At 62.9% G+C, this 20,272-nt stretch overlaps 7 protein-coding genes across 7 annotated transcripts; 3 read left to right on the top strand and 4 right to left on the bottom strand.

Moving 5' to 3' along the window:
* Nucleotides 1-207: 207 nt before the first annotated feature.
* On the bottom strand, nt 208-2,109 carry JCM10292_005040 (uncharacterized protein; the record flags this gene model as incomplete). The annotated part of the gene is made up of 8 exons (XM_076652645.1): nt 208-318; nt 404-497; nt 607-809; nt 890-1,110; nt 1,178-1,388; nt 1,449-1,490; nt 1,615-1,694; nt 1,926-2,109. The coding sequence occupies 8 exons, from the start codon at nt 2,107-2,109 to the stop codon at nt 208-210; spliced, it is 1,146 nt and encodes a 381-aa protein (XP_076501809.1).
* Nucleotides 2,110-2,514: 405 nt separating this feature from the next.
* YPF1 (aspartic endopeptidase) lies at nt 2,515-4,255 on the bottom strand (the record flags this gene model as incomplete). Its single annotated transcript, XM_076652644.1, has 7 exons — nt 2,515-2,888; nt 2,973-3,103; nt 3,174-3,332; nt 3,414-3,652; nt 3,716-3,919; nt 3,990-4,094; nt 4,166-4,255. 7 exons carry the CDS (start codon nt 4,253-4,255, stop codon nt 2,515-2,517), a joined length of 1,302 nt encoding a protein of 433 aa, XP_076501808.1.
* Nucleotides 4,256-4,820: 565 nt separating this feature from the next.
* JCM10292_005038 (spherulation-specific family 4 protein) lies at nt 4,821-6,060 on the top strand (the record flags this gene model as incomplete). The annotated part of the gene is made up of 4 exons (XM_076652643.1): nt 4,821-4,936; nt 5,034-5,394; nt 5,453-5,547; nt 5,631-6,060. 4 exons carry the CDS (start codon nt 4,821-4,823, stop codon nt 6,058-6,060), a joined length of 1,002 nt encoding a protein of 333 aa, XP_076501807.1.
* Nucleotides 6,061-7,551: 1,491 nt separating this feature from the next.
* JCM10292_005037 (uncharacterized protein) lies at nt 7,552-13,555 on the bottom strand (the record flags this gene model as incomplete). Its single annotated transcript, XM_076652642.1, has 15 exons — nt 7,552-7,726; nt 7,793-7,801; nt 7,857-7,909; nt 7,970-8,077; nt 8,134-9,038; nt 9,095-9,800; nt 9,859-10,389; nt 10,454-10,555; nt 10,614-10,654; nt 10,714-10,998; nt 11,059-11,373; nt 11,433-11,577; nt 11,645-13,033; nt 13,180-13,464; nt 13,538-13,555. The coding sequence occupies 15 exons, from the start codon at nt 13,553-13,555 to the stop codon at nt 7,552-7,554; spliced, it is 5,067 nt and encodes a 1,688-aa protein (XP_076501806.1).
* A 607-nt stretch (nt 13,556-14,162) lies between these two features.
* Nucleotides 14,163-15,976, top strand: JCM10292_005036 (uncharacterized protein; the record flags this gene model as incomplete). The annotated part of the gene is made up of 10 exons (XM_076652641.1): nt 14,163-14,574; nt 14,631-14,831; nt 14,890-14,978; nt 15,043-15,124; nt 15,172-15,253; nt 15,310-15,444; nt 15,508-15,586; nt 15,645-15,725; nt 15,792-15,872; nt 15,929-15,976. The coding sequence occupies 10 exons, from the start codon at nt 14,163-14,165 to the stop codon at nt 15,974-15,976; spliced, it is 1,290 nt and encodes a 429-aa protein (XP_076501805.1).
* A 240-nt stretch (nt 15,977-16,216) lies between these two features.
* On the bottom strand, nt 16,217-17,274 carry JCM10292_005035 (uncharacterized protein; the record flags this gene model as incomplete). The annotated part of the gene is made up of 2 exons (XM_076652640.1): nt 16,217-16,818; nt 16,872-17,274. The coding sequence occupies 2 exons, from the start codon at nt 17,272-17,274 to the stop codon at nt 16,217-16,219; spliced, it is 1,005 nt and encodes a 334-aa protein (XP_076501804.1).
* Nucleotides 17,275-17,674: 400 nt separating this feature from the next.
* JCM10292_005034 (legume-like lectin family protein) lies at nt 17,675-19,991 on the top strand (the record flags this gene model as incomplete). Its single annotated transcript, XM_076652639.1, has 11 exons — nt 17,675-17,841; nt 17,903-17,945; nt 18,025-18,207; nt 18,269-18,709; nt 18,765-18,821; nt 18,883-18,990; nt 19,053-19,082; nt 19,143-19,217; nt 19,277-19,305; nt 19,372-19,533; nt 19,598-19,991. 11 exons carry the CDS (start codon nt 17,675-17,677, stop codon nt 19,989-19,991), a joined length of 1,689 nt encoding a protein of 562 aa, XP_076501803.1.
* Nucleotides 19,992-20,272: the final 281 nt, after the last annotated feature.

Genomic DNA, 20,272 nt, shown 5'->3' with positions numbered 1-20,272 from the left:
TCCTTCGCTCGCACGAAGAATTGCTTTATTTCTGTTGCTCTCGCACAAGCACATCTGAATTTGAGCTTGGAGCGCGCCGCGTCCAGTGGAACAAGCACAAGCAGGTGTCAAAGAAACAGATCGAACGAACCATACGACGTCGGGCTCTACTCGCCTCGCCGCAGCCTCTCCCGCTCCGCACCTCCTCAACCGTCTTGGATATCGCGTCTACTGCTGCTTGAACCAGACGAGACCGCCCAGTGCGATCGCGTAGCCCACGCACTGCGTGCCGGTGATGGTCGAGCCGAGGAGGCCCCACGAGCCGGCGATGAGGAGGATCTGCACGGGTTGTCAGGGTCAGCTCATACAACTCACATGATTCGCACAGCTCGCCTTGCGAGCAATCTTTCCAGAGAGAACGCACATCCTTGAGCACGCCTGCGAGCGTCAGAACCAGTCCGGACGCCTTGCCGATCAGAGAGACCGAGGCGATGTTGAGCGCAAAGGTGAGGCACGCGCTGCAGGAAACACGACCACGTCAGCCCCCGTGCGACGGACAGTCGAGTCCTTATAGTCTCTCTCGATGAGAATCGTCGAGAGATTGCCAGATCCGGGAGAGCAACGCACTTGAAAACGAGGTAAGGGATACCGACGAGCTCGACCGCGTCCTCAAAGACCTGGAAGCCCTCGACGGGAAGTAAGAGCACGGCGTTGAGCGCGAGGCAGACGGGCGCCATGTAGTAGAGACTGGACATCGGGTCCAAGCCGAAGCCTTGGAGGAGCTTCTGCACGAGGACGAGGCGGCAGCTCTCAATGCCGATGGCGAGGGCCTGTCGCGCAAGCAATCGGCTCGGACGGTCAATCTCGACGATGGGACAGAACATCGGTCAAGCGACTCGAAGGAGCGCACCTGGACGAGGAAGCCAATGAGCTCAAAGTCGATCTCGGCGTAGCTTGCAAGCGCGACACCGAACGAGATGAGCGCGACAATCAGGAGAATCTTGCGCGTGAGCTCCTTCAGGCCGAATGCGGCGGAGACGAGCAGGACCGAGACGGGCGTGAAGGCCTGGCAGACGAAGACGGTCAGACGCGATGTTTGGGCTCGAGTTTGCCGAAACTCGCCTTGATCATCTGGACTGAAGACGAGCACAAGAAGGTTAGGAAAGGGGTGTCAAGGGGGTGAGAACGCTTGACGCACTGAAAGAAACGGAGAGGCGCAGGTACACCCAGTTGGACAGGACGAGCGACGCCGAGAAGAGCACGGCGACGGGCACAATCTTGCGCACGAACGCGTCACGGTTCATGACGCCCGTCGCCTCGAGCTCCTTGGCCTTGTCCACCATGTTGGTGTACCGCCGCAACAGCCGGGTCGCGAGTGTTTGGAAGGCGAGGTGGATCGTGGTAAGGGCCTGGCAGTGTGTACGTCGGTCAGCGCGCTATCGACACTGACTGTACAGCGCTGGACATACGACAGGGTGTTTGAAGCCGAGGTCATAGAGAATATACTTGTTCTGCGCGGAAGGAGACAAGCGTTAAGGCAAAAACCTCGACCGCGATCCGCTTGGTCTACGCCGCTCGTTCGCAGCGGCCTCGTCGGGACTGCTGGAATGCGGATAGCAAGAATGGGCAGCGCACCTGCAGGATGACCGCCGAGGAGGTCGAGATCCAGGCGACAATGTAGACCCACGCCGGCATGCGCTTCCACAGCGGAACATCTACAGGCGCGGCAGATTGGTCGAGTGCAGCGCGTTGCGACGAGGTTTCGCGCAGGCGGAAAAGGCGCATGGCGCAGAGGAAGGAACCGGAACGAGAGCGAGATAGGGTGGGGCGGCGAAGAAGGCGGACCGAGTCGTCGAGTCCGAGGGGCCGCGACAGGTGGAAAGTGTTGAAGTACGCTCGTCAGTCCATAGCTGGGCCGACCAAGCGCAAAGAAAGGCTCGACGCACCGCCGTGCTCCTCCCTCGCCTGCGTCCCGTCCGGGTTCTGGCTCGAGTCCTTGCGCTCCATCCTGAGCGCACCCGCGCCGCGCTCCGGGCGCTGATGGAACGGCACGTCCTTCTGCGCCTCCTGGAAGAACGAGACGAACGAGAACTGGTTGCCCTGCGAAGGCTGCGGTTGATGCGACGCCATCTTAGCGACGCAAGCGAGGAAGCGGGTCTAGCGACGGCAGGAGCGTGTCTCGACTGCAGCTCGTGCCCTCCAGCTGAGCGATGCACGCGCGGAACAAGCGAAACGAGCACAAGTGGAGCCGCCAACGTTGCAGCGACAACGACGCGGCGAGGCGCGTCCTCGTCGTCAATGCGGGCCCGGAATTGCGCCGCGGATCTTTGCACGGGCCTCTCACGCTCACAGCCTCAACGAAACCCTTACGGCGCCGGGACACTTCGGTTCAGCCTCTTTCCTCAGAGAGTTGGCCGTTGCGAGGTGCGCGGTGTAAGGGAATCGTACGGGAGGATATGCAACGACACAGTGCGACTATGCGGCGAGTAGATGATATGCTGCAAATGCTGGAAAGGCGGTCGAAGCGAGGCCAGCTCACTTCGACTCGACGCGGTCTTCCTCCTTCTCGCGCCCGTCCGCCGGCGCGACGTCCTGCCCATCGTTCTCCGTCACGCCTTCCCTCGCCGATTCGACCTCGTCCTCGATCGTCGGCTGGTCCTCGCCGGCCGGTCCTGCCTTCTCCTTCTCGCCCGCCTCCTTGACCTCCTCGTCCTCCTTGCCCTCGCCGCCCTTCTTCTCCTTCTCCTTCTCTCCCTCCTCGTCCCCGTCGACGTACGCCCACAGCGCACCCCACTCGCCCCTCAGCGCGGCACACAGCGCGACGCTCCCGACGCACGCGGGCGAGAGGTACAGCAGCGCGGGCTGCGCCGCGCGGAACGTGTGCATGACCAAGATGGTGGTCGCAAGACCTGCGAGACCGTTCATGCGTCAGCGGAAGCAAAGGAGAGGATACGAGAGTGCTAAGAAGGGGAAGCGGACGCGGGAGGACACACCGGCGATGTAGGCGACGAGGCACGAGTAGAAGTACGGCTTGGGGAAGGATTGCGTGCCGGGCCTGAACGGCAAGGGTGCACGCTTGAGCGCGAGGTGGTAGTCGAAGCGGAGAGCGAGTGCGATGAATATGCTGTGAGACCAGTGCTCGGGTCAGCCTTCTCTGCCAAGACGACGCATGACAAGGTGGGAGATGGGCGCACCCAGGCAGGACAATGTCTCCGAGTCCGAGCAGGGTGAAGTCGCTTGCCGTCGCGAGGTCCTTTGGAAAGACAATCTTGATCGGCGCCTCGAACGACTTGGCGACATCGACCATCACATTGGCGCCTTCGCCGAAGACGGTTTTCGAACCAAAGACCCACCTGCGCTCAATGTTCGTAATCAGATAGGTGTACGGATGACGGCGTGCCCCGACGTGCGCCTTGTAGAACCGTTATACGCACCAGATGTCGTACAGGAACAGCCCCGCCAGCAGGACCGAGCCAGTCGCGAACGAGTCGAGGTAGAGAAGCGAGATAGCGTTGTACGAGAAGGAGAGGGCGACGACGTTCGAGAGGATCCAGTTACCCGTGTAGATCTGCGCCAATGAGGCAAAGACGGCAAGCGGGAGGGCGTAGAGGTGGATCGAGGTAAACGACAGCTTGGTGTACTCGTCGGCATTCTTGGTGAGCACCATGCGCCACTGTTGAAGGGCGAGGAAATCAGCATGCAAGCGAAGCAGTGCGCACAAACGGCGGGAACGCACCTTGTTTGCCTGCTTGTACCGCCTCTCGCCCATGCCCGCCTTCAACACCTTGACGGTCGTACGCGCGAGCCCGCCCACGGCCATGACGGCGAGGTACCACCCGAGGAGCTTGTTGAGAATGTCTTTGCTGAGGAACTTGAAGGCGAGGAAGAGGGTGAGAAGGACGCCGGATCCGAGCAAGGGAAAGATGTAGGCGTCCTCGCGCTGTGCGACACTCGCCGTCAGCAAGGAGGTGCCTCGGCACTACGAAAGGCGCTCCGGCGCTCGCACTCACCGTCAAGCGCTCGACGACGTCGTCCTCATCGTCTTCCTCTTCGTCGCCCGACTCGCCCCTTTCCTTCTGAGCTTTGCGCAGCTTACGCTTGTCGGCTTTGGAAAGCTGTGTGCAGCGCGTCGTCAGTCAGCAAGACCCGGGCTGCATGCCGACGGACGGAAGCACGCGCAACTTACGACGAGCGACGAGCGCGAGCCAGCGACGATGGGCAGGAGCGCGCCGCACAGCAGAGCCCCGTAGGCGCGGTACAGACCTTGAGAGCTCATGACCAGCAGCAATGCAGCCGGGAGCGGGATAGACAGAGTCGCGAGGCGAGGTAGCCACGCAACAGCAAGTCAAGTGTATTTGGGGCAAATGTATTGGGGTCGTGTTCCGGGGAGGCGCCATTCCTCTGCGCCTTTCCTTTCTTCCCGCTCTTCTCCTGCGCACTTGCCTCCGCCACGGCGTGTCCTGCACGGCCAACTCTGTTTGTGCACGATTGCACGCTCTTTGGGCCGCTGCCGCGCTCGCAACCACCCGCGCTTGCACACGCGCCGCCCTGTCCCATTTCCGTCGTCCACGCGGTCTGGACCTCCGCATCTGCACCGCCTCGGTCCCCCCCTCGCTGGTCGAGGCGGTGCTTGCTTTGGCCTCCGTCAGCGTCGATCGTGCGCACGGGAACAGAAGGAGGGAACGGGGGCGGTGTTTGAGGAGCCAGCGCACCTTCTCCTTCGACTCTTCGCTGCTTCTGCCCTTACCTTCGCTGCCAGCACAAGTCGAAGCCTGCTACTCCTGCTTGCTGGACTGTCGCTCTGCTCCTTCCGACGCATCGACTCGCTCGCCTTGCCCGCCATGATCGCTCGCTCCCTTCTCCTCGCGGCCGTCGCAACTGCCGCCTCGGCAACCAAGATCCTCCTTCCGCTATACGAGTACAGCGAAGCGTGCTGGCCAGAACTGCAGGAGGCTGCGTGCGTTTCTTTCCAGCATCAAACCACCTTCAGCCCCATCCGCCCTCTCCTGACATCCTGCGGATCCTCCGTGCTGTCCTCCGTCTCGCTCGTACAGCTCGCAGAACCCTTCATTGGAGTTCATCCTCATCTTCAACCCGAACTCCGGCCCGGTCACAGATCCAGAGGACCCGTCGCTGTACTGCGTACCGAAACTGCGCGCCCTCCTCCCCGGCTCGACCTTTATCGGCTACGTCCGCACCGGCTATGGCAAGCGCACGCCTTCAGACGGCCTCGCCGAGATTGAGGAGTACCGCTCGTGGAAGGACATCAAGGTGGACGACTCGGGCAAGACGGCCGCGCTCGACGGCATCTTCTTTGACGAGGTGCTCGACGAGGATTCGGACAAGAACCACAAGCTTTACCAGGGCTACGCAGATGCTGCGCGGAGCGCGTTCGGTGAGAAGGGCCAGAGCACGGTGCGTGGCTTCGCTTCTCGCGCCCAAAGCGCTGGCTGAGCGGCGAGTACGCCGCCAGATCGTCATGAACCCGGGTCTCAAGGTCGACGAGGCGTTCTACTCGATGGCCGACATCGTCGTGCCGTACGAGACCTACTTCAAGGACTATCACTAGTGCGTCGTGCGCCTCGGCTAGCTTTCTTGCGCGTCCAGATCCTGACTTCCCCGCGCGCTTTCCTGCTTCTCCGCCCTCCCAGCCCCTCGTCCCTTCCCGACTCTTCCGTTCTCCCGTCCTCGGCCATCATGATCCACGACTTCCCGACTGGCTCCGCTGGAACTGCCCAGCTCCCCGAGACCGTCTCGCAGATCGTCCCCGCCGCGGCCGCCATCTTCCTCACCGATGTCTCGATCGACAAGGAGGACGTCTATCAGCGATTTGGCGACAACTGGCTCTCGTTCACCAAGCTCGTCGCCCAGTACAACGGCAACAGCTCGGATTCGGCCGGGAACGAGCCTTCGCAGAGCCAGTCGGTGGACAGTAACGGCTCAGCGTCCGCGTCGGCAACGTCGGCGTTGGCAACGGGAACGCAGGCCAGGGCTACGGTGATCAGCGCTATGGCGGACCAGCCGGTCGAGACGAGCAGCGGCGCGGGGCGGCTGCGTCCGGGACACTTCTTCCGGCGCTAGGACGGCTCTGGTGTGCGGGCTCGCACCAGACACTGCAAGCTTTCTTTTGCACGATTACGGTTTTATCACGAGCACAGAGAGGTCAAATACTAGGGGAAAAAAGGAGGGAAGAGGGAGGCTACGATGAGCGGAAGTGGCAAAAAGGGTTGACCCGCTCGCCACGTCGACGATGACCGGGCTCGTGCTCGGCGTGCGAATGAGGCGAGTCGTGCTGGTGAGTCGCGGCCTGTTCCGATCGGCGCGCCTGCTGCACGGCCTCTTCCCACTCTTCGTCCCGGAGGAACACGAGTTTGAAGTATCTCGACGCTCGGGCGCCCCTCATGCGGACCCTGAGGTGCCAGGTGACCGTTGCGACGGGAACCATCCATTCAGTGTCGTGCCGGTCCGTGAAGCTTGTGGTGCGCTCGTCGGCGTTGACGTCGCGCTGGTCGAGGTTGAGAACGACGAAATCGGCTGTGGTCGAAGCTGAACGCTTGTAAATCGACGTCTTTCTCCTGCAACTTCGCTGCATAGACGATCAGATGAAGTCAGTAGAGTGCCTTGAAGGGTAAAAGACGTCCGACCAGAGCTGCAGGTCCGCACGTACGGCTGCGTGAGTCGAGAGTGTACCGCTCGCCCAGGCCATACTCGCCGTCAATGTATTTTTTGGCATACTCGCCGTTGATGAAGTTTTTGGCTTCTCCAGTGTATGCGCCCTTGCTTCCAGGCTGTGTACCTGCGCGCACAAGCGCTGGACCGGCCATGGGCAGGCGAGCAGGTTGCTGCGCGCTGGACCCGGAGGGCGGGACGTGCCAGCACTGCCAGGCGTTGGCTGCCCTTGACCAACAGGGGCTGACTGGGAGTACTAAGCTGGGTAGAATGACCGTGAACGGGTCACTGCCTGCGAAGCACGAAACGGACAACTGAGTAAAGCGCACAACACGTTACACGAGCAAGGACTGGGACGACAAGCGCACCTGACCCCCTGCCGCAGACGACATGTATCCCTTCGCGCCTCGTATCGTACTCCTTTTGCCGAGCTCGGACCGGGAGAAATTTGAGGCGAAAACGATTGACGAGGGCCTCGAGATGATGTGCCAACTTCATCTCTCCGGCCTGCGCAGGTGTGAGGCTTTAGCGAAGTCCTCAAGAATTGTGCAGACACAGATTGACGTACGAGTTGAGCTCCAGCTCGATGCTCCTCCTCTACGAAGCTGATTCCGACACATGCGGCAAGGGCTCGAGCAAGATGCAGCGGGTCCGGGTCATTGGCGGCCATGTCCGAATCGTCAGAGAAGCAGTCGAAGATCGGGACAGGTCGGCGCCCAAGAGGAAAGGAAGCAAGCCCCCGTAGCGGTCCGGCAATACGGGCGTACAGGAGTGTCCGGGCCATCCGTCGAGAGGACAGGAGATTTCGACACCGAAACACCAGCAAAGCAGGCGTAGGACGTAGCCAGCAAGCGCAAAGGACAAAGCTGAAACCTCGAGGCCAACTTGCTGTTCACCCGTCGTCTACTCGCCCTGCCTCAACCCGGCCATCGCGCGCAGCTCGGTCCACTCGGCCGCCTTCTCGCACATGCGGCGGAACATGCCGTCCTTCTTGCGCATGAGCGCGCCAGGCGAGTCGTACTCGACAACTTCGCCCTGGTCAAGCACAAGCACGAGGTCGTAGTCGGCGATGGTGCGTCTGGGGAGAAGACGTCAGCGATCACGGAACGACGGATCCGTGCTTGGGAACTGATGGTGTACGCACAGTCGATGACTGCACAAGAGTTCGTCAGCGCGGTGAGCTGGGGAGAGAGACGAGGACGACATACGCAATGGTCAAGACGAGCGAATCACTGAACTCTTCCCGAATAGTGTGCTGGATCTGCGGAATGCGGACAGTGAGCCTACTGAGAGCCAGCAGTCTGGCGGAAAGAGAGCGTACCTTGGCATCGGTCTCGAAGTCAACAGAAGCCGTCGCTTCGTCCATCACGATGATCCGGCTCTTGCGCAGCAGCGCTCGTGCGAGCGCGAGGAGTTGGCGCTGCCCAGCCTGCGAGCGAGACGTCAGTATGGCGCAAGCGTAAGAAAGGTACAGGCTGGACACACCGAAAAGTTGTTCCCGCCCGCACTGACTGGCGTATCCAGTGTGACGCTGAGACGTCCGACGCCGACGCTCGCTGACCCGGCCACGGTCGTCCCCTCGCTCGTCTGCGTTGTTGCGCTGTCGGCAAGCTCGCTTGTCGGGTCGCCAGCAGTGCCCTTCGCGGTTGCGGGGACAACGAGGCGTCCGTCTGCGGGCTCTGCCTCGACGGGCGCGGGTGCCGTTGTCGGCATGCGGGAAGGCGAGGGCGCACGAGACGGGACGCGCGAGGTCTGGGCCGTACCGGCAGCTGAGGTATTAATCAGGCCGACGCGGTCGAGCACTTCCAGGCATGCAGCGTCTGTATGCTGGCCGAACGGGTCGAGGTTGGAACGGACCGTGCCAGAGAACAGCACGGCCTCTTGCGGGATGAGGGTGACGGCAGAACGCAGGTCGTGCAAGCCAATGGTCGTCACATCGATACCGTCAATGATGATGCGACCGCTGGTCGGCTCGGTAAAGCGCAAGAGACTCGTTGCGAGTGTCGACTTGCCGCTACCGGTCCGACCGACGAGGCCAACTTTGCTTCGCGGCGGGACGTCGAACGAGACGTCCTTGACGACCGGCGGGAGATCGTTTGCGTACGAGACGACCAGGTTTTCGACCGAAAGTCCACCGACCGAGGACGGCCAGCTCGCGGGTGGACGTTTGCCCTCGACGATCTGCGGCGGTTCTTGCGGCGTCGAGAGTAGCTCGGTGATGCGCTCGACGGCATTGAGATCGACCTCGAGCGCAGACCACCAGCGGCAGAGCCAGTACACCGACTGCACGAGCGACTGCGCGGAAGTGATGGCGAGAGCGGAAAGGCCGGGCGAGGCGTTGCTGACGAGCGAGAGGTATGTCGTGATGGTCACCGCAATGGCACCGAGACCTTTGAGCGGGACGGTAAGTACGCGCAGAGTCTGTGAGGGCGCGAGAGCTACGCACAGTCGAAGCGCCACAGGAGGTAGCGGTTGCTCATCGCGCTCGAGTATGCCACGGCCTGCATGCGATCGACCGAGTCCCACAAACCCTTGAGGAAGCGTCGCTCGCCACCAAAGGCGCGAACCGTCACGATGCCCTGCAGAGTCTCGCCGAACTTGGAGAAGATGGGCGAGCGGGCGTTGCTCTCAAGGCGGCGCAGGTCGCGGCTTGTTTTGACAAACATGAGGGCGTAGCGGGCGTACAGGAAGATGATGAGGACGGCGGGAGGGATGAAGCGCGGCGAGACGACCACGATGACGCCGACGTTGGTGAGGAAGCTGAAGGCGTGCGTCAGGGTGATGCGGACCTCGTCGGTGAGACTGCCGTCGACGATGGTAAAGTCGGTCGAGTAGCGGTTGAGGGTGCGGCCGGTCGGCGTCGTGTCGAAGTAGCGGAAGGGAGCGTAGACCACGCGGGTCAAGCTCGTCTTGAACAGGGTGCGCGCAGCCTTGAACGAGCCTTGGAAAGCCGCGAGGATGCCGATGACCGTGATGGCGAGATTGGCGACGCAGATGAGCGTGTAGCCGGCCAGCCAGAAGGTTACATCGTCGCTAGCGGAAGGCGGAGAAGGGAGCGAGAGGTCGAAGGTTTGCGCGTCGAAGCCTGTCAGGACCATCTGGTTCTGCGCCGGGAAGAAGAGGCGCAGGAAGAGGTTGTCCGAGACGCGGTACTGCGGGTGTCACGGTATTAAAGGAAGACTCATTTTGTAGGATCGAGCGAGAACGCACGCTCTCGCCCCACCAGCGGAAGTAGGCACGGTCGGCAACACGTCCAGCCCGTCCAGCAAAGATGAGGAGCACCATGACCACCCAGGTCGTGTAGCCTGCCGACTGCAAATAGAGGTTGTAGACGCTCCACTTGACGCGTCCCGTCGCTCGCTTCTCCTCCTCGACGAGCTTGCCGCCCCGCTTGACAGCACTGGGACCATCGATAGCGCCGGGGACGGGCGTCGAAGTGCCTGGCGTTGCGCCTGGGGACGAAATCGCACTCGCGCTCTGCTGCGGAATTGCCAGCGCCGCTGCGTGCTCCGCCTCCTTCGCATCCTTCGAGTCGACCGTCCCGCCCTCCTTCTTCGCCTCTTCCGCCTTGTCCTCGCTCTCCGCCTCCTCGGCCGCATCGTCATCTTCGACGAGCTCGGTTGTAAGTTCGGCCTTGTCGAGCTCGTCGACGCGGCCCTGCAGCGCGACACGGCCCTCCGACATACGGACGACGTAGTCTGCCGAGGCGAGGCACAGTGAGATGTGGTGCGTGATGAGGATCTGTGATGCAAAGGAGCATTAGCGGAGAGCGCACTGCGGACTTGAGCGGTCTGTCGAAGCTCACGACGGTGCGGTTCTCGAGAAGCGGTCCGCGAAGACACTTGCGGAACAGATGGCGTGCGGTGTGCGAGTCGACGGCCGATAGCGGGTCATCAAGGAGGACAGTCTGTATAGTTCGCTTCAATCAGCAGCGCCAACCTGGTGTCGGGCTAGAGAAGACGAACCTTGGCGCGCGAGTAGACGGCGCGAGCGAGAGCGACACGGGCTAGAAACGGGAGGCACATTCAGATCTGCTCGCTCGATTTGTGAGGTCGTGGAACGCACCTTTCTGACCACCGCTCAGGGAGATTCCCTTCTCGCCGATCTCGGTCTCGTCACCGGCGTCGAACATGGCCAAGTCGGACCGCAACGCACACGCATCGATGACCTGCTCGTACCGCTCGGGCTCGAAGGGCGAGCCGAAAAGGACGTTGTTTTTGATCGAGTCGTGCTGCAGCCAGGGAAGCTGCGAAGCGTAGGCTGTCCCGGCGTACAGGCCTGTAGACGGGTCGAGGTCGAGACCGGCGGTACCCTTCGGAAGGTGAATGGAGCCCGTCGTGCAGGTCATCTCTGCATCATCAGGATCAGCTGAAGCTCCAGCGTGAGGATAGGCGAAGGGACACCGCGCACCGCCCAGGAGAGCCAGGAAGAGGGACGTCTTGCCCGAGCCAGTCGGTCCGCAGACGAGCGATAGCTTCCCCTCGGGGAAGTGCACATCAATGTCGCGCAGCGCAAACTTGAGCTCTGCGCCATTTTCGGCGTCCTCCGCGCTCGTCTCGTCTGTCGCCGGCTCGGTGTCGTACGTGAGCGAGCCCTTGTCGATCCCGACATCCTTCTCGTGCGCAGCGCGCGCGGAGGCGTCCTCCTCGCGCCGCAGTGCGCTCACCCACGGCTCGACTTCGACGTCGTCGAAGAACTGCTCGAGGCGCTGGATCGAGACCCAAGCTGCGTGAGTAGAAGGTCAGTTCTTCGCGTGCACGGCTGCAGAGAGAGAGAGAGCGCACTCTGCAGAAGCTGAGTGATGGACGTCGGAAGCATGGTCATCGGCGCGCGGAGCATCGAGAAGAGCGCGAGCGAGGTGAAGGCGATAGGGATGGTGAGCTGGCGGTGCGCGGCGAGGGTAAAGCAGGCGAAAGAGACGATCATGACCTGCAGGCGGAAGTCCACTCAGTCGCCGTAAGTCAAGTACACCTGTTGAACGTGCAATGGAACGCACGAGGTCGGGAGTGAAATTCCAGAGAGCATTGATGAGCAGGTTGTTCATTCGCGTCTTGAGGAGCCAGTCAAGTTCCGTCTTGCGCGCAGCAAAGACGCGCTGAAGCCAATTGTCCTCGTCGGCCGAGTACTTGATGAAGCGGATCGCGCCAAACATCTCGTTGAGGATCTCCATGCGCGCGTCGCGCGACGAGAGCATCGTGCGGTGGATGCGGAGGCGGCGCTTGACGAGGAAGTGGTTGATCGGCAGCGCGAGCGCCATGACGGTCACGCCGACGAGGCAGGTCCAGCCGAGGAGCTGATAGAGGAACGAGATCGCGATCACGAGCTCGAATGGCGCGCCAAAGATGGACGACAGCGACATGAGCTGGTTCGCGACCTTGTTGACGTCTCCCGCCATGAGCGACACGATCTTGCCCGTGCTGGTCGATCCTCGCGCTTCGGGAATGGCCTTCTTGCCCTTGCCCTTTTTGCCGCCGTCTGCTGCATCGTCCTTCTTCGCTCCCCTTGCCGGCTTGCTACCGCTCGCACCGGGCTTTTTAGCGTTCTTGTCGACCTGCGCACTCACGTCGCGGCGCTTTAGCGCCTTCTCGTACACCTCGCCCATGAGCTGGGTGCGCGCGCGCGTGATGGCGCGGCGCTCGTGCCACAGCTGCTGGAGGTCGACTTCAGCGCGCGAGACCTGCGCGACGAACGCGAGGAGCGCGTAGATGTAGGCCGACTGGCGCAGCGTCGGGTCGTTGGGCGCGGGCGCGTCCGGCGCGGAAGAGGGCGGTTCGAGCGACTGGAGGATTTGCTTGAGAAAGAAGGGCGAGGCGTACGAGAGGAAGGACGAGGCGAGGCCGAGCGTGAGCGAGAGGATGAGGTCTTGCGAGTTGTTGAAGAAGACGCGCGAGACGATGCGCGGCGAGCGCAGCTGCTGCGCGTCGGCCTTGATCCCCGCCGACTGCATCGTCTCGGGCAGCTTCCACACGTCGCGGTAGCCGAGCTGGTGCTGCTTGCCCTTGTTGATGAGGCCCTCGACCCACGAGAAGATGATCCAGCTCCCGAGCGTGACGCGCTTCTCCGGCGACTCGAGCACGATCGTGTCCTTGGCGTCATCCGGGTCCTCCTCGGAGGCGGCTGCCGCGTCGGCATGCTCTGCCTTCCGCACGAGCTTCAGCGGCATTGATGCCGTTGTCGCAATGAGGGTCGTGAGGGCGAGAGCATGTGCGCCGGTGAGGATGAGGTCGTAGTTGAGGCGACCCGGGAAATGGAGGACGAGGGAGATCAAGTGGAGCGAAAGAAAAGCGAGGTGGGCGAGGTAGAAGGTGAAGGCGAGCATGGGTGCGGGCGCCTCGAAACCGGTGGGAACCAGTCGCCGCGGAACGAGAAGGACAGTCGTGACGATCTGCAGAAGCGCGAGTGTCAGCTTGCGTCGCCTTGCGCGCCTCCTGCAGTGTCAGAAGCACTCGCCCAGCTGAGAGCGATCCCTGCAAGCGCGCCCACTGCGAAATACTCGTCCCTGCCCCTCGTGCTCGTGCGAGCGAAACGGACGGCGAGCGCCATTGCGCCCGCCGACCACGCTGCAGCCTCTGCGCCGGACAGTCCGAGCAAGATGAAGACCTTGCGGTCGTCCTGCTTCGTCTCGGGCCGTGCAGCCCCGCCGTCGACATCATCGGATTCGACTCCGCCGTTTGGTGCAGCGACGAGCGAGACGAGCGCTTCGAGCCAGCGCTTGGGCAGGACCGCCCGTGCGAGCGCAGGAATGGCGATAGCTAGTAGCACGAGGCCCAGCGGGACGGCGGCCGCGAGGACGAGCAGCTCGAGCGGCGGGAGGTCCTGCGGAAGAGGCAATGCACGGTCAGCTCGCAGCGAGGGCGACTGAAAAGGGCTACAGTGAGCTTGTACGGACCAGTAGAACCTGCGGCATCCTCGACAACGATCGGCCTTGCAAGTTGGCGACAGCAAGGGGAGCGTCCGCAGGCCGCGACGACGACGTCGGCTTGAGACCAGTCTCACGAGCTGCGATTGGGGTGCAAGCTTGCCTGCGCTCCAACGCTTGAGAGTGTGCTCGTTAACCTGCGCTTGCTCTCACCGCTTCCCAAGGCTTTGCTAGGTGCCGCCCGGTCCTCGTGTCTTTCGCTCGGATCTCTCTTCGCCCACGATCGGTGCGTCCTGCCGGTAAACGTGCGCGCGGACTGCACAACGCGCTCTCCAGGTGCTGCCCACAGTGCTACAGCGGCAACTCCGCGCGCTTGCCGAGCCACGCGGCGTGCAGACTTCAACGGCTGCATCTCCGGTCTTCTCCCCGACGCGCCGACCGTTGCGGCGTGCACCAAGCCAGATTCCGGTGCGGGCAGGCGCCCGACGGCGTCGCTCTTCCGACAGTCCGATGCAGCGCGAGACGACCCGCCTGCTTGGCTCGCTCTTGCTTCTTGCTCTCTCTTCTGTACTCGCCTTCCGCCCCCTCCTCGCTGCCTCGCTGGTCGTGCAAGTCCCTTCCGCCTGTCCCTCTTTCGCTGCTCTCCGCCCCAACCATGCTCTTCCTCTCCACCCTCCTCCCCCTCGCCATCGCCGCCGCTTCGCTGGCCGAAGCGTCGACCCACCTCCCCGCCCGCGCACTCCAGCACGCTCGCCGCGCCGACTGCGTCCAGCCCTACGGCCGCTGCGGCGGCGAGGGGTACTCGGGCTCAACTTGCCGCACCGACGACTGGACGTGCGTCGAGCAGAACTCGTGGTACTCGCAGTGCGTCCAGGGCGGAGCAGGGTCGGACGAGTCGCCGAAGACGACAACTAGCAGCTCGAAGGCAGCCGCCAGCAGCGTCATCGCGACGTCGGCTATCGCGTCGACCACGTCGTCGTCGGCCCGTCCTCCTGCCAACACAGATGGCGCCGTCGCGCTCCCCGTCGTCCCCTCTGACGGCCCCGTCGGCTTTGCCTCTCTCAACGGTGCGTGGGCCTCCTTGTGTGCTCGTTGTGCTAGCCACTGACTCGACCCTGAGCAGGCGGTACGACGGGCGGTGCTGGAGGAACCAAGACGACCGTCTCGGACCTTGAATCCCTTCGCGCCGCGGTCAAGGGTGAGGGCGCCGCCATCGTCTTCATCGACGGCATCATCAAGGGCGACGGCGACACTGTCGACGTAGGCGGCAACACGTCGATCCTCCCTGCCAACGGCGGCGGAAAGGACGGACTCACCGGCTCTGGTTCGTTCGCATCTCCCGCTCTCGACCTCGAAGCGGTTGCTGACAGCTCATTGCGCAGGCTTCCGCATCAAGGATACGTCCAACGTCATCATTCGCGGTCTCTCGCTCTCCAAATCGCCCGCCCCGACCGACCTCATCGGAATCCAGGTTCGTCCGCGCTTGTCCTTACCCACCGCTGCCTCAATTGACCTCAAAATTCCCCCTTATGTAGAAGGCCACCAACGTCTGGGTCGACCACTGCACATTCGAGTCAGACCTGAAGGCCGGCAAGGACGACTGCAAGTCTCCTCCCTGTTTCTACCTCACTTTGATTCTGATATTGATGATCCTCGTTCCGCAGACGACGGCCAGCTCGACATCACCCACGCCGGTGACTTCGTCTCGGTCACATGGAACGTCTTCACCAACTCGTGGAAGACCTCGTGCGCATCTTCGTGCTCCTCGGTCGCTATGCGCTTGCTGATCAAGCGCTGCGCAGCCTCGTCGGCCACTCGGAGAAGAATGGCAAAGAGGACACGGGCCACCTCCGCGTCTCGTACCTGTGGAACCACTTCTACAACGTCAACTCGCGCCTCCCTTCGCTGCGCTTCGGCACCGGTCACATCGCCAACAAGTCCGTCTGACCCCCCTTGCTCGCCATCTTGCGCATGTGCTGAACGTCTTCCGTGCGCTGCAGCTACTACCAGGACATCCACGCCTCGGGCATCAACTCGCGTGAGGGCGCCGAGATCCTCGTCGAGAGCAACTACTTCTCGGTTCGCCGCTCACTCTGCCCCGTGAGCGATGTGAACTGACTGGACGTCACGTTGCTAGAACGCCAAGAACCCGATCGAGACCGCCGACTACGATGGATACGTCGTCGTCAACGACGACAACATCTACGAGAACAGCGGCGTGCGTTACTACCGAAGGCTTACTTTTGCGCATGTGTGCCTGACTGACGCCTGCGGCGACGTGCAGAAACCTGACCTCTCCGGTGTCGGCTCGATCTCGCCCGCTGACCTCGGCTACGACTACACCCTCGAGGCCGCCGCCGACATTGTGCGTTCTTGCGGGCCTTGCGCGCAGTCTCCGAGCGCTGACTCGGTCTTCCACAGCCGTCGATTGTTGTCTCGGGCGCGGGTGCGAAGCACTACTCGGCTTGAAACCTGTCGTCTCTTCGTTTCGTCCTGCGTCCCTCCCAGAATCGTTCTCCTTAGTCTCGCTCGTCGTGCCGGTCATGCGATTCTCGAGCTACATTGACGTCTCGCGCTTTCCCTTTGCGTGTCTCGAGAAGCAAAGGGCAACTCGGGGTCGTTGGCGTAACCCGCTGCTATGAAGTGTCTGTGTGATACGCCCTTGAGGATAGAGACAGTTCGACGGCTGCGCGACACGTCTTCCGCGCTTCACACCTGCCTGTACGCGCCCTTGCGCTCCTTGCGCCGCTGCTCATACGCCGCCTGCTCGTCCTCGTCCGACTCGAGCTCGTCCGACGACGAGGACAGCTCCGAGCTGTCCTTCCGCGTACCGGCGAGCGGATCCCCCCGCTCCCCGAGCGGCGTCGCCCCGCCGACGGAGCTCGGAGCTGGCGAGTCCGCGTCGAAGAGGACCTGCCTCTCCGCGAACTGCTCATCGCGATACGGTTCCTCCCTGCTCTTGCGCCGATTGCCGACGAGCGTCTCCTCGTCGCCTTCGTGCATGCTCACGTTGATGAGCGGGACGCTCCCTCCCCGTCCCCGTTCGCGACCCGTGTCGCCCGCAGCGCGCCAGGTTGCAAGCTCCTCCCACCGCTGGCGGCTGATGCGCGAGGGGCGGAACCGCTTCGACAGCGAGCGCATCATGGCCGCGCCGTACGCGCCCGGCGCGGCGGCCATCGGGTGGGCGTACTGCATGACGGGCGTCGCGGCGGTTGTGGGTGCGGCGGTGGGCGTGGAAGGGGGAGGCGGGAGACCCATCTCGTTGTAGTGGACGTCGAAGGAGAAGACGCTGATGATGATGTAGAGGCGGTCTGTGGGTGCGTTCGTCAGTCACAGCGCGGTAGGCAAGTGTGGGAGGACGCACAGAGGCCGTAGATGGCGAGATAGACGGTGAACGTGATGAGGATGTTCTTGCGGACACACTGCGCGTCTTCGTCACCGCAGACGGCGTTGTAACCGTTGCGCGAGGTCATCAAGCCGAACCACCAGCCGTCGAGGACGATGGTGCCGAAACCCAGGACGGTCCACAAGCCGAACGACAGGCTCTTGGACGAGACGCGGAGGCTGTGCCATGTCAAGATCGACTGGGCAGCGAACATGGCGTGGAAAACCATGGCGAAGATCTTCATGACCTTGGTGAAGTTGCTCGGGTTCGGCCAGCTGCGCGAGAGCTGCCACGCGTAGACGAAGGTTGCGAACCCCGAGCAGAGCATGCCGATGCCCACGAGGACATGCGTGAGCACGCGACCCCGCAGGAAGAAGCCCATGTGGAGCGTCGGGGTGGCAGAATGCACGGAAGGAAAGCAGCACAGGTCCGTGACGAAGCGAGGTCGACGTTCTCCATGGACAGGAGACGGCCGCGCAGTCCGTGGCAAGTCCGAGGCACGTGCAGCGAGCTGCTTCTTCGACGCTACAGTATCCTTACATGTCAGACTGCCGCAGACTGGAGTAGTTGGTCTAGCCAAGCTAGCATACGAGGGTATCGTGCAGTGACGATGAGGCGAGGAAGCGGTGCGAGCGGCGTGGACAGGCGACGTAAGCGGAGCAAGCGTGGCAGTACAGCTCTAGCAAGCCCAAGTGCGGCAGCCGGGCTTCTCTAGCGGGAACACAAGGAGCAGTCTCTGGACAAGAAGCGCCGTCGCTCCTCTCGCTCACGTGCATCGGACCATGTTGCTCTTGCCCGCCGGAGTCGCGCTTGCCGTGGCCGGCGCTGCAGGCGTGTCTGCCCAGAGTGCCTGGCAGGCCCCGCCCAATGTCCACTACGAGCAGGAAGCGAGCTGGCGGGGCGTCTCTGCCGACGGCAACGTAGCCGGCCACGACGTTGCAGGACATGCGTGAGCAGCGCCGGACTTGGGCCGCCGACATGCACAGCGAGCTGACAGCCTCGCTCTGCAGGACTGTGCTGCCCGGAGTGCACGACTTCCTCCGCCTCGTCCCCGTCAGTCTCTCACTTCGTTCAACCTCGTCATTCCACCCGCACATCGCTTTGCTGACACCGAGACGACACACATCCGCAGTCCGTACCCTTGGCACATGGTGCTGTTTTCTCTCGCAAAGCCCTAAAGGCCAAGGAGTGGATCGCCGAAATCGCCTTCCGCGTCCACGGCCCGGCAGTGTCAGGCATGACCGAGACCGACCACGACGGCAAGGTCAAGCGCCTGCACAAGGGCGGGCGAGGACTCGCCTTCTGGTATACGAAGGTGCGCAAAGCCTGCTGCCGCTTCCCACGCTCCTCGAGCTGATCCATTCTTCGCATCACAGGGCGGCCTCCCTGGACCGGTCACCATCTCGTCTGACCCGTCCGCCAAGGTGTCTCCTCCACCTCCGAGCATGCCCGAAGGCGCACACGACCCGCACGACAAGGACCTGTCGCTCTTCGGCTCGCGCACCACGTTCGACGGCCTCGGCGTCATCTTTGACGCGTCGCCCACCGCGCCCGTCTGGCGCCGCAGCGACGACCGCAACTTCCACGGCGGCGGGCACGAGCACCCCGCATCGTGGGGCGTCGGCGCGACGGGCGTTGTGAGCGGTATCATCGACGACGGGACGCAGACATGGCTCGACCCGGAGCATGCCAAGGGCCCGAAGGGCGAGGAGGAGGCGGCGTACCTCGACAAGGCGATCGGGGAGTGCGAGGCCGCGTTCCGCAACGCCCAGGGCCTGCTCTGGGCTCGCATCGCACACTACAACCACACCATCCGCGTGCGCGACCCGTCTTTTCACGTCCATCTCTGCTGCTGACGTCTTACGGTTGCAGGTGGATCTCGACTTGAGCCCGCACACGACGCTCGCAAAAGCCGGGCGTCACTACGAGGTACGCCTCTCACCTCTTTCGCTCCGCTTCCCGCCGTCCACTCATTCCTGTATTCGCGCAGCACAACTGCTTTACCCTCGAGGGCGTCAACCTCCCGCAAAATGCATACTTTGGCATCTCGGGCCTCGCAAGCGGCAACACTGAGCCGGATACGATCGACGTCTACGCGGTGCGCCTCCTCTCTCCTCAGTCCTTGGCGTCTCGCCCAGCTGACCAGCCGTTCTTGTGCAGATGGACGTCTTCGAGATCCGCTCGCCTGATGTACGCCATTCACAAGTCTCGCGTCCGCAGGCTGCTTGTGCTGATCACGCTATGAAACAGGACGCACCGGTTGCGACCGACGAGCCCATCGAGCCTTTGCTGGAAATCCCGCTCGAGGGTACCTCTGACGAGGCGGTGCGTCTTTCCGACAGCCTTCGCCGGGAACGGCGAGCTCACACTTGGTGGCTCCGCAGATCACAAGCCTGACACACGAGATCTTCCTGTGCGTCTTTGCTTTTTCCTCGGGTGCAGTCCGCCCTTGCTGACGGTCGCCCGCTTCTGCTTCCAGCTCGCAAGCTCGCATGGTGGAGGCCATCGACGACCTTGCACGCAAGGTCGAGAGCATGCAGACGGCCGTGAACGACGTGGCTCGCCGCGGCACGCCGCAGCAGTACATGCCGCCCCCGCCGTCTGCATTCGCCAACAACAAGCCTTCGGGCGACAATGCTGCGTGAGTTCGCCGCCCAGGATCTAGCTGACACGACCGCATGAACTGATTGTGCGCGCCCGTATAGCCTCGAGGGCCGCATCGCGTCGCTCGACGAGCACCTGGTCAACCTGATGGCGATCATCCAGTCGCGCGACCACGACAACTTCGACGCGCACGACAACCTCGTGCACCTGACGCAGCTGGCGGACAAGGTCCTCGCCGAGGTGCAGGGCGTCGCGCGCAAGGTCGACCACGGCGCGCAGCAGCACGGCGCGGGCGTCGCGAGCCTGCAGGCGCGCACGAACGAGCTCGTGCAGCTCGTCCAGGGCGCGCAGGACAGCCTCGCCAAGGCCGTCGGCGGCGCGTGGAGCCAGTGGGGGTGGGCTGGCGTCGCGTTCGTCGTCGGGTGGGTCGCGAGCCGGTTCAGGGACAACCGCAGGAGGGACGACGCGTGGGAGGCGACGCGCAAGCTCATTTGATCGCGGCGGAGGTGGAGAGGGATCATAGAAGCATCCCGGCACACGTAGTTTCGTCGCATCGTCGTTGACACCTCGCATCTCGACGCAATATACCCTCCAGATGTTTGCGGTCATGTACGAGGAGCTGATTTGAATGCAACAGAGAAGGGTGGGAGTGTGCGCATACGACAGGAAGAGTGGGCGAAATACGATCAGCGACGACGAGAGAAGATCGGAAGGATGTGATACAAGCAGGTGACGGCTATGAGATGAGTGGAGACTATACACAGGGAGCGAGGCGC

The sequence above is a fragment of the Rhodotorula paludigena genome (assembly GCF_050403205.1).
Source record: "Rhodotorula paludigena JCM10292 DNA, Rt_paludigena_JCM10292v1_ctg84, whole genome shotgun sequence".
Taxonomy (NCBI): domain Eukaryota; kingdom Fungi; phylum Basidiomycota; class Microbotryomycetes; order Sporidiobolales; family Sporidiobolaceae; genus Rhodotorula; species Rhodotorula paludigena.
Note: the sequence above shows the minus strand (reverse complement) of the source record. Positions and strands in the feature narration are given on the sequence as shown.